We start from the raw sequence: 16,666 nt of genomic DNA on the forward strand, positions 1-16,666 counted from the left end.
AAACTCATGTATCACATAACATAGGATGTGGAATAGACATTAGACATCTACTTTTCCAACTGTCCAGCATATCCAGAATATGTCCCAAGAATTATCAGGCCCACAGGAACTCCAATATAAAATTTTCTATAATTCTGTGGTCTCATAAATTTGGAAAAGCTCCATACTATAAGAGATTCATAAGGCATATATGAAAATCACAGTCTCTAGGATGTGCTCTAGAAAAGAAACCTATTGGGTTTAATTAGACATTTCAGTGGCCATAGAACTCTTTTATTTATACAAAGTAATATGGTTCAGAATGGTGTAAACTTGGAATTTCACTAAAAATGTCTTCTCACTGCCAGTTAACTAAAATGAGTTGACTCAGGTCCAATGTGACCAATGATCTATTTAATTAAATTTTCTCTCAATTCCTGCCTTTTCTGTGGATTGGCCAATGATTTTCTCATCATCCTAAAGATTACTACAACAGCTTCTTAGCTGTTCTGCCTGTTTCCTCTTCTGCCTCTACGCAGAACATGTTCCATACATTGGCCAAAAAAATCTGCATAAAATGTTAATCAAACCATGTCCCACCTCTGCTCAAAATCCCCAAAACCTCACCTTCTTACAATAAAATTCAAAGGCTTTACCATGGGCTACCGGACCCTCCAAATCTGAGTTCCAGCTACCCACCCAACCTTCTCTTCTGGATTCTTCCTCTCACCTGCTCAAGTCATGTTGACCATTTTGCTGCTCCTCAAACTTGTTGAGCATGTTTCTACCTCAATGGTCTCAACTCAGGGTCTTTGACTTTTCTGTTTCCTCTTATTTTAATAGTTTCCTACAAATAACCACATGATTCCTTTCTTCATATCATTTAATTCTCTGCTCAAATATTGCCTTATCAATAAGGATTTCTGTAACTGCACCATATAAAATAACCCACTTTGCATTCCTTTTTGTTTTACTCTGCTCAGTTTCCATCTTAGTTCATATGGCTCTTGTACTGTGTATTTATATATTTACTGTTTGCATATTCATGTACATGCACACACATATAAAAGTCAAGAATATTAGCCCTGTGAGGCCAGGAATGTTACCCTTTCATTAATGTAGTTCCCAGTAAAAATACTTGTTGAATTGATGAAGGAATGAAGAATAAATAAGTGGATGAATCCTCTTCCTCTTGAATAGTCATTTTCAGAAGAGGCAGAATAATAGCATAAGGGTTCATTCATGTCCCCAAGAAAAATCAGTACAGCTTTCAAGTTTATAATTTTAGCCTCAAAATGAAATCTACTTAAGACTCCTCTCTCCATATTTATTACTTACACCCCATAGCCCTTTAATTCTCTAACACACAAAATGCTCTTAGGCCTTTTTCTTATTCACAAGTGTTAATTCCTGTTTTGTTCTTTATCTAGGCTTCCATATGTCATTTTAGTATCTCTCCATTTTCATTGTCCTTCACAGCAGCCTGTGAACCCCCCAGACAACACGATCATGCCCCTTTAACTTGTATGGTTACCTAGTGCTGAGCCATATGCACACTGTACTGCATAATAGCCTTTTAATGACAAATTAGATTTTTATTTCGGTTCATTATGCCTGGGTTTTCAGGCAATGTTCCGGATTTCATGGTTTTGTTTGTAATGAGTCACAGCCCCCTTGACAAACAAGGAGTAATTAAACTAACCAGGTTATCAATAGAAGCTTGTGATGGATCTCCTGTTGCATATGTTATTTCATCTTCAATAATAGTTGGATATCATAAAAGATTATGGCTTCTTGGTGTGACAGACAGAAACAGATGAAAGCCTGTGAGAACAAGAGTAAAAATACAATCTTACTTATACTTCTCACAAGCAAAAGAGTATCATAGTAATTGACAATAAGTGGGTTTTCATTTATAAATATCTTCTGTAATTTTGTTGCCTTATAAGGGGGGGATGTGAATCTTTGCTTAACAAAGAAAGTTAAAATTTATCAAATGGTTCCTTATATTGAGTTAGAGAATATGCATGTGTTTGTGTATTTATAAATGTGTGTATGTGTATTATCTCATAACATTTTCTTATTCAAACTTCTCTGGTAATCAATTTTTATTATTTTTCACCAAGTTATTAGCAAGCACTTTTATAAAAATATTTATTGGCAAGTTTTATTCCAGTTGAACCTTTACTATTAAGAATAAAAATCTCAGAGAAATAAAGGTGCTATAATTTCAAAGTGAAGTATCACCCTTAACAGAAAATGATTACTCTGCTCAGGTATTTTTAAAATGAAAGGCAATATTCTGTTATAAGAGTGTTTACAGTTTTCACTTTCACTGCATATTGAAAAATCATTAAACTCTGTACTTTTTTATTGCTTTCTAAAGAAACTTAAAATAAATCCAAAGTGCACACTTACTCAGATCTTTTGTCTGAATGAGTTAGTATTTGCACCTTCTAGGTTCTGTTGTATTGAACTGTTTCCCATAGTGTTATTTGAAATATGTACTATGTTAAATGTAAATTGGTAGGAAAGAAAATATTTATGGAAAATGACATGCACATAAAACTAGAAGATAGCATAGGAGAAAATCTAGATGACCTTGGGATTGGTGATAACTTTTTAGATACAATACCAAAGGCACAATTCATGGAAGAAATAGTTGATAAGTTGGACCTCGTTAAAATGAGAAGTTTTGACTCTGAAACACAATATCAAGAAAATAAAAAGACAAGCCACAGACTGAGAGAAAATATTTGCAAAATACACATCTGATAAAGGACTGTTATCTAAAATATACAAAGAACCCTTAAAACACAATAAAAATAATACAAACAACCCAATTAAAAATGGACCAAAGACCTCACCAAAGACATACAGATGGTAAATAAGCATATGAAAAGACACTTCACATAATATCATCAGTGAAATGCAAATTAAAACAATGAGATACCACTACATATCTATTAGAATGACCAAAATCTGGAACACTGACAACTCCAAATGCTAGCGAGGACATGGAGCAACAGGAACTCCCATACGTTGCTGGTGGGAAGATAGTTTGTCAGTTTCTTACAAAACTAAACATACTCTTACCATACAATCCAGCAACTGCACTTCTTGGTATTTACCCAAAAGAGTTGAAAACTTAGTTCCACGCAAAAAATAGATGTTTAGAGTGGCTTTACATATGATTGCCAATGCTTGGAAGCAACCAAGAAGTTCTTCAGCAGGTGGATGGATAAACTGTGGTACATACAGACAATGGAATATTACTCAGGGCTAAAAAGAAATGAGTTATCAAGCCATGGAAAGACGTAGAAGAACCTTAAATGCATATTACTAAGTGAAGAAGCCAAGCTGAAAAGGCTACATGCTATATGACCCCAACTATTTAACATTCTGGAAAAAACAAAACTATGGAGAAAATTAAAAAATCAGTGGTTGATGAGGGTGGTGAGGTAGTAAAAAATGAATAGGCAGATATAGGAAAATTTAGGAATGGGAGGATTTTAAGGGCAGTGAAAATACTTTGTATGGTATCGTGATGATGGATATGTGTCATTATGCTTTTGTCCAAACCCATAGAATGTACAGCAGCAAGAGTGAACCCTAATGTAAACTATGACTTTAAGTCATAATAATGTGTCAGTGCAGATTCACCACTTGTAACAAATGTACCACTCTGGTAGGAGATATTGACAATGGAGAGGCTGTCCATGTGTTAGGGCAAGGAGTATATGGGAAATCTTTGCATCTTCCACTCAATTTTGTGTGAACTTAAAACTGCCCTAAAAATAGTCTATTAAAAAAAAATGACACATGCATACAACCCCTAATGTTTCCCTCCAAAACTCATCTACCTCCAGTCTAACCCATCTCAATCAATTGGTATTTCTTTCTATTTAAGTCAAGTGAAATCACCCTCTTTTTTTAAAAAAAAGTCTGTCCAGAAATCATGTTGGCTCCAACTTCACAATAGACCCCAAAGCTAGTGACTTTCCACTGCCTCAGTTGCTACCACCCAGGTATGAGCACCCAACATCACTTGTCTTCTTACTGCAACAGCTTTCATCCTGGCCTCGCAGTGGTCGCTTCTCAACACGGCAGCCTGAGTGATGTGATAATTTTAAAACGAAAGTCAGATTATATCCCTCCTCTGCAGTGGTTCACCATTTCACTCAGAGTAGAAGCCAAGTCCTTAAAATGGCCCTCAAGGTCCTATCTGATCTTTCCTCCTTTGGCTCCATATATTATTCAGGGTTCTGCAGACAAACAAAACCCATAATATATGTGTGTATCTATATACACACACATACCTATACACACATATACATACATACATATGTGATATATATATGACGTACATATAGAGAGAGAGACAAAGACAGAGAGAGATTATATTATGAGGAAATGGTTCACTTCTTAGCTGGCTGAGAAGTCCCACAAACTACTGTCTACAAGCTAGAGACCCAAGAAAGTCAGTGGTGTAGTTCGGTCCAAGTCCAAAGGCCTGAGAACCAGGGGAGCCAGTTGTGTAAATGACAGTTTGAGAGCAGAAGACTGATACCTTAGCTCAAGCAGTCAGGTAGAGAAGGGACAGTCTCCTTTCCTCTGCCTTTTCTATTCAGGCTTTCAATTGACTGTATGATGTGCACCCAACATGAGAAGGGCAATATGCTGCTGAATTCACTGATTCAAATTCTAATCACATTAGAAATACCCTCACAGTCACACCCAGAAATAATGTTTAGCAAATATCTGGATGCTCTGTGACCCAATCAAGTTGATGCAAAATGAACCATCACACTCCGTCTCCTGCTACTGCCCCTTATTTCTCTTTGCTTCAGTCACACTGATCTCCTTGCTATTTCTCAACTGAACCAGGCTTGCTTCAGCCTCAGGGCCTTACTGCAAGCTGTTCCCTCTACCAGTAAGGCTCTTTCTCCAGATACTCACATAGCAAACTCGCTCATCTACATCATCTTTGCTTAAATCTTTCCTTGTCAATGAGTCCTACTCAGATTAGTTTTTATAAAATTGCAACCCATTCCTTGCTCTAATTCCTCATACCTTGCTCTAATGCTTTTGTTTTTACAATATTTCTTTTAACATTTTATTTAAATTACTTATTTATTTTATTTACTGCTGATACTCTGTCTCCCCATCCACCCCCACCCCCCCCCCCCAGCCCCCACCCCACCCCCGCCTAGAATGTAAGTTTTATCATGTCAGGGAGTTTAACTGCTTGTGCCTTGAGAAAGGCCTGGTATGTAAAACTGCTTGTGTCTTGAGAAAGTCCTGGTGTGTATCAATGGCTCAATAACTATTTGATGAATAAAAGAAATGGCTATGCTGTATATAATCTATACATTATATATATATATATATTATATATAATGAAGCTTTTTAAGCATCATTTTGTGCCAGGCACTATGCTTTGACCTCTGAATATGCAGAGATGAATCAGATATTTACCCTGCCTTTAGGCAGCGACAAAGACACCTGGCATACCCATAAATAATTACAATACAAGATAGAAAACGTGTCGTATGAGAGATTTAGATAAACTACTCAAAGGGGAAAGGTATTTCCAACCAGAGCAACAGGGAAGAGTGTAGAAATTGTGACCCCTAAATTTGGGCCTTGGATCTATAGAAATGGTGAAGAATAGCATTCTAGGTAGAAGGAACCACATTTTCAAAAATCACTAATGTGCTAAAGCATAGGGAGTAGGGAAAAACACAGAATATGGAAAGAACTCAGACTTTGAGTCAACACGTCTGACGTCAAATCCAAACTCTGAAGCTAAGTAGCTGTGTGACCTTAGACAAATTATTTAACCTCTCTGAGTTTCAGTTCTCACATCTGTAAAATTGGGATAATGCCATCTCGCCTAGAGTATTCTGTGAGGAAATCATGAACATAAAGCACCAAACCCCCTGACTTGCTCCCAGCCATCACTCAGTGAATAAGAGCTATTATTGGAGTGTAGTTTGACTGGAGTAGAGATGAAATGTTCCTCTCAACAATGCCATTTTCCAATAGGAAGTAAGGCCAAAATGTATTGCATTTACTCTGCACTCCCTGGGAACATTCATCTATTGTCCAACTTGAAAAATGAAGCTGAAAATGACTAGTTTCGTAAGAGAAGCATAAAACACTGAAAATGTGATGCATTGGTCTATCAGACATAAGATTACTTTGAATATAGAAGGAATAAAAATATGTGTGCTCTATATTTCGGTTGAAGATTATTTTAATTTACCCGCAGTTTCTTTCTTTGTTTCTTTTTCAGTTGCTCCTACGATTCAGGAAATTAAATCAGGCACTGTGGCCCCAGGACGCAGCGGATTGATAAGATGTGAAGGTGCAGGTGTGCCGCCTCCGGCCTTTGAATGGTACAAAGGAGAGAAGAAGTAAGGACCTTGTGATTATTACTCTGTTTCAAGCACTTTGAGCTAATGTGTTTGTGTTTCAGATATTTACTTTAAGCAGTTTCTTTAACTGGCTTGAATGATTCTCAGCAGCCTTTTCTCGGGCAGGCAAACTGAAGAGGCCCACATGGGGGGGATGAGTAGCTAACAGCATCCAGAAGAAATGTCCACTTTGGTTTATATGATCTCAGAAATGCCTTCAAATCCCCCATCACTGATGCATTTCATTTCTTTCCCTCCCTTCTGAGCCAGCACACCATTGCTCTTGCCGGCAACCATGTTTACTTGAGAAATAAACCAGCTCTTAAAGGACTTGGGCACAGTTTCCATGAGAGCACTCCAAAAGCAATCGTAGCTGCGGACTCTGCCTGGCTTCCTTGAAAATCCTCAACCCTTTCACCTGCTTCCCTCTCCCACAAGTCATTTTAACATTTTGTTTCATAGAATGTGGCATTTAAGTATTCTGTCACTAAAGGGACTGTAGAGGGATAAAATACATGGTTGAATGACTAACCAAGGAGATTTGAGGACTACTCTAACTTCAGAGGAGCTTGGGGAACTTCAGAAAGCCTTAGCAAGAGCTGTTGAACAAGAGAAGACAGGACTTGATGACTTCCTCTTTACTTTCAACCAGTGGGCTCAGTCAGATCTCTTTACCTGCTCTTATCAAGCCATCAAATAAGAATAGGCCCCCCCTGGGTAAAATGGCAGATGTAATGCAGAGGGGAAAGTATTATCTATAATATATATTATTTTGCTTCAAAACTAGGGAAGGGATGTATTCAAGAAAATGTTAGGTTGGACCATATGAACTTTCCTTTTTTCAGTCAAAAAGGCTAAATGTTGGCAATCTCATACTATTCAACATATACGTATGGGGTTTATTTATTAGTGTCATGGCTCAGAGCTAATTACGGCTAAATGTCTGAACAGAAAACAGGTGAAATCACATAAGAACTTAGATGTTGCCAAAATGGATGAGCATGGATGTGACATAAGCAGGTATTTTGTTTCTTAAACTGTAATCAAAAAAGGATTTATGGAAGATATTCTCTTTCAACATCAGTCTTAACAATAAAAGATATCCCCATAGCTATCTCATTTGTTTTGGATAACTGACAGTGGTTTTACCTAAAAATTTTCATAGTTGTTTTTTATGCAACCTCTTTTACAATTTGGGCTGCTCAATTACTACTTCTTTTTACTAATTAATTAATGCTTTTACTAATTCTAAATCTTTGTGTCTTCCTGGAAGCCCCTATATTTTTATATACCTAGAATTAGATAAACTGGTCTGTGGTCACCCTTGTCCCATGTTATAGGATTACATATCTGGCAATATAACCTTCCTCAGATTCTGATAATCCAGGCTGGGAAGTCTTCACTTTGTGAAGATCTTTAGAGATAAACATCTGGTAGAGTGGTTCTCAGTCCTTTGAAAATTATGAAACCCTTTGTTCAAATGCAATCTTTTTTGGAAGCCCAATACGAAACATCTGTGAAAGTAAGGGTGAATGGAGCCTCAGTTCCATCTGCTCTGAGCCTTCCCTTCCATTAGGATGTCCTTGCAGCCCCTCCTCCCCATCTCTGGTTCTCCGCAAAGCACAGTTTTAAAAATTGACTTAAATTATTTTACATATCTTTCAAAGTCACTTTTGAAACTGTGTCGTACCTTTCTTAAAGGCTAACAAGCAGAATTATTGTTAGCAGCACAAGTGAGAACTCCTTTGCTAAAGTCCATTTTGTTTCTAATAATTGTTTTTGCTATACCTCTCTCTTCCCCTTTCCTAAATTCAGTGACCATTGTCAAAACAGGCTGCAACAATCCTCAGCCCACTTTCTTGGCCTATAGCAAAGGTAGCAAAGAGCCAATTGGTGTCCACAGTCATAGCTTCAGTGATTTTTGTTTTTCCAAGTGGAGAGATGGACTATAGCTTTTATTAGATTTTCAAAGGAGTTTAGAACCACTGCTAAAAAAGGTAGATAGATTTCCCCCAATCAGTGCCCCTCCCCAATACACTCACACATGAGAAAATCTAACCGCTATGAAAATCAAATGCACTTATCAAAGGCAAACATATTTTCACTTCAGAATGAAGTATACATTTATCATTTGTTAGGGTTATATTTGAGGAAATATTCAAATTCTCAAATACCACTAGAATATATAAATTCCTCTTAAAATTATAGAAAAGCAAGTTTGAGTATATGCAGGGAGTAAGAGAGAGAAAAATTCTGCTTGCTGAATGATTGTTGTTACACTCACTAAGAGCATCTACCGTGCTATCTAAAGGGCCCAGGCCATTTAAAATATTTATTTCATCAAAATGAAAAACTATGTGTGGTTGGGAGTCTGCCTGCCAATGCAGGGGACACGGGTTCGTGCCCTGGTCCGGGAAGATCCCACATGCCGCGGAGCGGCTAGGCCCGTGAGCCATGGCTGCTGAGTCTGCGTGTCCGGAGCCTGTGCTCCGCAACGGGAGAGGCCACAACAGTGAGAGGCCCGTGTATCGCAAAAAAAAAAAAAAAGTAAAACTATGTAATGAGCACCTGCTATTTAACATTAACCCATTTTATTTTCACAACAAACATATAAGACAGATACTACTCACCTTTTGCTGAAGAGAAACCAAAGCACAGTGTTTTTAAATAATTTTCACAAGTCTATAGTTAGTGACAGAGCTGGGATTTGAGCCCAGGAAGTCTTGCAAATATGAAGCTTTTTAAGCATCATTTTGTGCCAGGCACTATGCTTTGACCTCTGAATATGCAGAGATGAATCAGATATTTACCCTGCCTTTAGGCAGCGACAAAGACACCTGGCATACCCATAAATAATTACAATACAAGATAGAAAACGTGTCGTATGAGAGATTTAGATAAACTACTCAAAGGGGAAAGGTATTTCCAACCAGAGCAACAGGGAAGAGTGTAGAAATTGTGACCCCTAAATTTGGGCCTTGGATCTATAGAAATGGTGAAGAATAGCATTCTAGGTAGAAGGAACCACATTTTCAAAAATCACTAATGTGCTAAAGCATAGGGAGTAGGGAAAAACACAGAATATGGAAAGAACTCAGACTTTGAGTCAACACGTCTGACGTCAAATCCAAACTCTGAAGCTAAGTAGCTGTGTGACCTTAGACAAATTATTTAACCTCTCTGAGTTTCAGTTCTCACATCTGTAAAATTGGGATAATGCCATCTCGCCTAGAGTATTCTGTGAGGAAATCATGAACATAAAGCACCAAACCCCCTGACTTGCTCCCAGCCATCACTCAGTGAATAAGAGCTATTATTGGAGTGTAGTTTGACTGGAGTAGAGATGAAATGTTCCTCTCAACAATGCCATTTTCCAATAGGAAGTAAGGCCAAAATGTATTGCATTTACTCTGCACTCCCTGGGAACATTCATCTATTGTCCAACTTGAAAAATGAAGCTGAAAATGACTAGTTTCGTAAGAGAAGCATAAAACACTGAAAATGTGATGCATTGGTCTATCAGACATAAGATTACTTTGAATATAGAAGGAATAAAAATATGTGTGCTCTATATTTCGGTTGAAGATTATTTTAATTTACCCGCAGTTTCTTTCTTTGTTTCTTTTTCAGTTGCTCCTACGATTCAGGAAATTAAATCAGGCACTGTGGCCCCAGGACGCAGCGGATTGATAAGATGTGAAGGTGCAGGTGTGCCGCCTCCGGCCTTTGAATGGTACAAAGGAGAGAAGAAGTAAGGACCTTGTGATTATTACTCTGTTTCAAGCACTTTGAGCTAATGTGTTTGTGTTTCAGATATTTACTTTAAGCAGTTTCTTTAACTGGCTTGAATGATTCTCAGCAGCCTTTTCTCGGGCAGGCAAACTGAAGAGGCCCACATGGGGGGGATGAGTAGCTAACAGCATCCAGAAGAAATGTCCACTTTGGTTTATATGATCTCAGAAATGCCTTCAAATCCCCCATCACTGATGCATTTCATTTCTTTCCCTCCCTTCTGAGCCAGCACACCATTGCTCTTGCCGGCAACCATGTTTACTTGAGAAATAAACCAGCTCTTAAAGGACTTGGGCACAGTTTCCATGAGAGCACTCCAAAAGCAATCGTAGCTGCGGACTCTGCCTGGCTTCCTTGAAAATCCTCAACCCTTTCACCTGCTTCCCTCTCCCACAAGTCATTTTAACATTTTGTTTCATAGAATGTGGCATTTAAGTATTCTGTCACTAAAGGGACTGTAGAGGGATAAAATACATGGTTGAATGACTAACCAAGGAGATTTGAGGACTACTCTAACTTCAGAGGAGCTTGGGGAACTTCAGAAAGCCTTAGCAAGAGCTGTTGAACAAGAGAAGACAGGACTTGATGACTTCCTCTTTACTTTCAACCAGTGGGCTCAGTCAGATCTCTTTACCTGCTCTTATCAAGCCATCAAATAAGAATAGGCCCCCCCTGGGTAAAATGGCAGATGTAATGCAGAGGGGAAAGTATTATCTATAATATATATTATTTTGCTTCAAAACTAGGGAAGGGATGTATTCAAGAAAATGTTAGGTTGGACCATATGAACTTTCCTTTTTTCAGTCAAAAAGGCTAAATGTTGGCAATCTCATACTATTCAACATATACGTATGGGGTTTATTTATTAGTGTCATGGCTCAGAGCTAATTACGGCTAAATGTCTGAACAGAAAACAGGTGAAATCACATAAGAACTTAGATGTTGCCAAAATGGATGAGCATGGATGTGACATAAGCAGGTATTTTGTTTCTTAAACTGTAATCAAAAAAGGATTTATGGAAGATATTCTCTTTCAACATCAGTCTTAACAATAAAAGATATCCCCATAGCTATCTCATTTGTTTTGGATAACTGACAGTGGTTTTACCTAAAAATTTTCATAGTTGTTTTTTATGCAACCTCTTTTACAATTTGGGCTGCTCAATTACTACTTCTTTTTACTAATTAATTAATGCTTTTACTAATTCTAAATCTTTGTGTCTTCCTGGAAGCCCCTATATTTTTATATACCTAGAATTAGATAAACTGGTCTGTGGTCACCCTTGTCCCATGTTATAGGATTACATATCTGGCAATATAACCTTCCTCAGATTCTGATAATCCAGGCTGGGAAGTCTTCACTTTGTGAAGATCTTTAGAGATAAACATCTGGTAGAGTGGTTCTCAGTCCTTTGAAAATTATGAAACCCTTTGTTCAAATGCAATCTTTTTTGGAAGCCCAATACGAAACATCTGTGAAAGTAAGGGTGAATGGAGCCTCAGTTCCATCTGCTCTGAGCCTTCCCTTCCATTAGGATGTCCTTGCAGCCCCTCCTCCCCATCTCTGGTTCTCCGCAAAGCACAGTTTTAAAAATTGACTTAAATTATTTTACATATCTTTCAAAGTCACTTTTGAAACTGTGTCGTACCTTTCTTAAAGGCTAACAAGCAGAATTATTGTTAGCAGCACAAGTGAGAACTCCTTTGCTAAAGTCCATTTTGTTTCTAATAATTGTTTTTGCTATACCTCTCTCTTCCCCTTTCCTAAATTCAGTGACCATTGTCAAAACAGGCTGCAACAATCCTCAGCCCACTTTCTTGGCCTATAGCAAAGGTAGCAAAGAGCCAATTGGTGTCCACAGTCATAGCTTCAGTGATTTTTGTTTTTCCAAGTGGAGAGATGGACTATAGCTTTTATTAGATTTTCAAAGGAGTTTAGAACCACTGCTAAAAAAGGTAGATAGATTTCCCCCAATCAGTGCCCCTCCCCAATACACTCACACATGAGAAAATCTAACCGCTATGAAAATCAAATGCACTTATCAAAGGCAAACATATTTTCACTTCAGAATGAAGTATACATTTATCATTTGTTAGGGTTATATTTGAGGAAATATTCAAATTCTCAAATACCACTAGAATATATAAATTCCTCTTAAAATTATAGAAAAGCAAGTTTGAGTATATGCAGGGAGTAAGAGAGAGAAAAATTCTGCTTGCTGAATGATTGTTGTTACACTCACTAAGAGCATCTACCGTGCTATCTAAAGGGCCCAGGCCATTTAAAATATTTATTTCATCAAAATGAAAAACTATGTGTGGTTGGGAGTCTGCCTGCCAATGCAGGGGACACGGGTTCGTGCCCTGGTCCGGGAAGATCCCACATGCCGCGGAGCGGCTAGGCCCGTGAGCCATGGCTGCTGAGTCTGCGTGTCCGGAGCCTGTGCTCCGCAACGGGAGAGGCCACAACAGTGAGAGGCCCGTGTATCGCAAAAAAAAAAAAAAAGTAAAACTATGTAATGAGCACCTGCTATTTAACATTAACCCATTTTATTTTCACAACAAACATATAAGACAGATACTACTCACCTTTTGCTGAAGAGAAACCAAAGCACAGTGTTTTTAAATAATTTTCACAAGTCTATAGTTAGTGACAGAGCTGGGATTTGAGCCCAGGAAGTCTTGCAAATATTCATGCAGAGTCTGTAGATTTAACCCTTATACTATGGCACCCAGTATTGTTCATGGGACCTCAGAGTCTATCAAAAATAATTTGAAATATCAATGTTAAATGCCAGGGTAAAAGCATTGCAGGTAATTTACAAGTTAGCAAAATAAAAGACTGCACGTCCGAACACTCACTTATACTTTCCCAATTGGTTTCATCAAAGACACAGAAATAATGGAGTCAAGGTAACCAGACAGAAAAGAAACAGATACACCATGTTTTCAAGTTGTTTTCTTGACCTCAAGGTCATTACCAGGAGCATGAGGCTGACAGAGACTGTCGGAGCAGAGCATAGTTTTTACAAGATCTTGAGTTTTATTTCCTAGACATCTTTTATACTTGAGGTTTACAAAAAATATTCAGAAATAACTTACTCTCTTCACTTATATTTAAGGAGATGTTTATAAAAACTCATCTCGCTTAAATCAAGATCTTCAAAGCCAGATCTTCATTCAAATAAATATAAACAAATAAACAAGAGGAAGTACCTGATCACTTCTAATCTTATCTCTGCCTATAGTTCTTCCACATCCTGTACAATTCGTTTCTGTGTGCTTGAAAGCCTTTAAAAAAAAAAAAAAAGACCTGCAAAATGAAGCACAATTTAAAGAAAAGAAAGAAACGTTACTGAGGATAAATCACTTTCCAGGACCTTTAAATTCTATCTCACTTATTCTTCAGACCTCTGTGAGGTATGATTTATTATCCTCAATTTACTGATGACAAAATGGAAACATAAGAGACTTAACCTGTCTAAGAGCACTCACTTAAAAGATGCTGTCGGGACACATTTTAGATTTGTCAACCTCTCAGCCCATGTTCTTTCCCTCGTATACATTGCCATTATTAGTTATCTATTGGGAAGTACAAATCAACCCCAAATTTAGCAGCTTAAAACAGTAAGCTTTTGTTATCTCAGTGTCTGTGGGTCAGGAATCCAGGAGCAGTTAGTGGGATATGGCTCAGGGTCTTTGACTTAGTTCCTGTCAAATGTCACCTGGCGCTGATCCTCTGAAGGCTTGACTAGGGCGGGAGGATCAGCTTCTGAGGTAGCTCGCTCACATGTCCTACAAGTTGGTGCCTGTTATTGACTGAAGGCCTCTGTTAATCACCATACAGACCTATACATAGGGCTGCTAGACGTCTTCATGGCAAGACAGTTGACTTTCCCCAGAACTAGTGATTCAAGAGAAACCATAGAAGCTGTTCATGATCTAGTCTCAGAAATCTCTATCTTTTCTGCAATATATTATTGGTTATAAAAGGTGACCCTATTCAAAAAGGGAGAGGTAATAGGGGAACATAAATATCAAGAGGTGAGAATTATTAGATGCCATCTTCAAAGATGGCTGTCACATTTGTCTCCCTCATGGATGATGTAATTGTTTATATATTAGAAATATTAGCCATTTGACCTTTAGTCTATTGCACTGTTTGGGTAAGCATCATGAGAAAGACTAAAGTTATATACTTGTTATTAAGATATCCCTTTGTATAAAATGGTCATTTTTTAACACTATAGTCTCTTTCAGCATACCTGGCAGGGACAATTCTAATAGGCTAAATTTTACTCTCTATATAAAAACATTTTAAGTATTGGGAAAACTAAAGTTCAGAGTTCAATTACACAGGGAACCAAAAATTTAAACTTTTTTTCTTAATAACAGAGAAGATTGATAAAAAGAAATACACTCCTTATGTGCAGTGAAAGGACACTTCAGAATACGCTAAGTAGATAATGTCTTTGATAACATGAAATAAGTTCATCTATAGCTTGAGAACAGTACGTTCATTTAGGATTAAGACCAAAAACATAAACTAAATTTTAATGGACTAACGTTTAAATTGGTATTGCAAAAATATAGGTTTTGTATCACTTTGTGGAGATGGTATTATCATCTTGTCTTAGATCAGAATTTTATTATTTGCTTACTTAGTTGAATTCCCTCCTATTTTTTTTTAGCTTTCCTCAAATCCAAGCCTGCAACCTAGAAAGACATGCCTTCTTATTTTTTATGATGAGTTTAACTGCTCCAGTCTTATAAAATGCTACATACTTTATTCACTTTGCCTATTTTTAGGCAAATGGACAATTGTAGCAATGTCTTTTTAGAATTCTTTAATCACAACAGGGTTTCTTTCTTAATTCTCTGTTATAATTTAAGATAGGGATACAAATGTTACAAATAGGTAAATACAAATTTCCTCCATAAGTGAAAAACAAATACGTTGTAAAACATTAAAATGATCAATATATCAGTTAAAAAACAAACATGTATCTAAAACTTGAATATTTTATATTTTATGATGAGAACTTATAATATTTTGACATTTTAAGCAATGAATTTCAAATTTAGTCTATGAATTTTTGTCATTCTTTACAACAAATAACATGTCAGCACACCTCTCACTTCAGAATCCTGTTAATGGTTCAGTCTACACCACTGCTTCAGAGGAAATATGATGAGCATTACCTTATTGCCTATTGTAAAGAATTTATTATCTATGTGCATAAAACATGCATGCACATGTCACAAAATGTATACAGGTACCACTGAATGGACAGAAAAATTACAAAATCAACCAGGTAGAGTATGCCAGGTTCACATTACACAGAAGTATGATGACCTTTTTCAATCAGGTTAGGTTTTCATTTTAGGAAATGATGATTTTTTACTGTTGGCTTTACAGAAGTAAGGTGAACTTGAGAAATCATAATGAAGTGGAGTGACCTTTCCTCTCCTTTTTACTATTCTAGATTACTTACTACTGGATCATCTAGATGGGCCATAAATTTCATCTGAGTTATTCACTTTGATGAATGAATGTAAGAGGGAGGGTCTTCTTTCCTTCTTTTATTTTTAAGGGGACCAGAAAAATGAGTTAAAATATTTTTCTGTATCTTCAAAGATCCTTTCTCTTTGCTGTTTTTTCATTTAATTTATGTGTGTCAAAGTTATGAATACATCACATTTGTATAACCTGTTATGATTTTCAAAGCATTTTTATATATGGTAGTTTAACAAAATGTGCATGTTTTTACATTTCACTTACAGTAGAGTCAACTCTTCAAGCTTTGGGTGTTACATAAGAGAGAAAAAGAGAAAGAGATAAATATATAATAGTAACAATTTAAATGACATGGACTTGCTACTCTAAATATGTACAATAGGAGGCATATTCTTTCCTACAACTTCAATCATGTTTCATTCCCATTTGCCTCTGATAGTGTATCTCTCCATTCTGAGATTCTCAGGTGGAAAATGGGTATCTAATATAACATGGTTCTAAAACAAAAAGCAACTATTTCATCCAGTGCCCAACCATGGAGAATGATGTAAAGCAGTGGTCCACAACATTTTTGGAACATATATCCCTATGAGTAAAATTTGAAACTTAGCAAATCTAGCAATATATGCATACTTATTTGTAAATTATGTATATGCATTTCTGAACTGGTATATTGCTTACATTAAATGACCGACAACAGATAAAATTTAAAAGATGAGATACAGCGCTTCCGTGGTGGCGCAGTGGTTGAGAGTCCGCCCGCCGATGCAGGGGATACCGGTTCGTGCCCCGATCCGGGAGGATCCCGCATGCCACGGAGCGGCTGGGCCCGTGGGCCGTGGCCGCTGGGCCTGCGTGTCTGGAGCCTGTGCTCCATGGTGGGAGAGCCACAGCGGTGAGAGGCCCACGTACCGCAAAAAAAAAAAAAAAAAAAAAAAAAAAAAAAAAAAAAACCCCA

The 16,666-nt window shown here is 37.3% G+C and overlaps 1 protein-coding gene across 1 annotated transcript in view; it reads left to right on the forward strand.

Annotated features, from left to right (window-relative positions):
- The window catches only part of NEGR1 (neuronal growth regulator 1), a 306,345-nt gene that overhangs the window by 93,132 nt on the left and 196,547 nt on the right, over positions 1-16,666 (forward strand). The window contains exon 3 of the mRNA XM_007471647.1: positions 6,278-6,398. Coding sequence (XP_007471709.1) covers positions 6,278-6,398 — 121 coding nt within the window. The remainder of the gene's footprint in view (positions 1-6,277; positions 6,399-16,666) is intronic.

This window comes from Lipotes vexillifer, unplaced genomic scaffold, assembly GCF_000442215.2.
Source record: "Lipotes vexillifer unplaced genomic scaffold, Lipotes_vexillifer_v1.1 scaffold461, whole genome shotgun sequence".
NCBI lineage: Eukaryota > Metazoa > Chordata > Mammalia > Artiodactyla > Lipotidae > Lipotes > Lipotes vexillifer.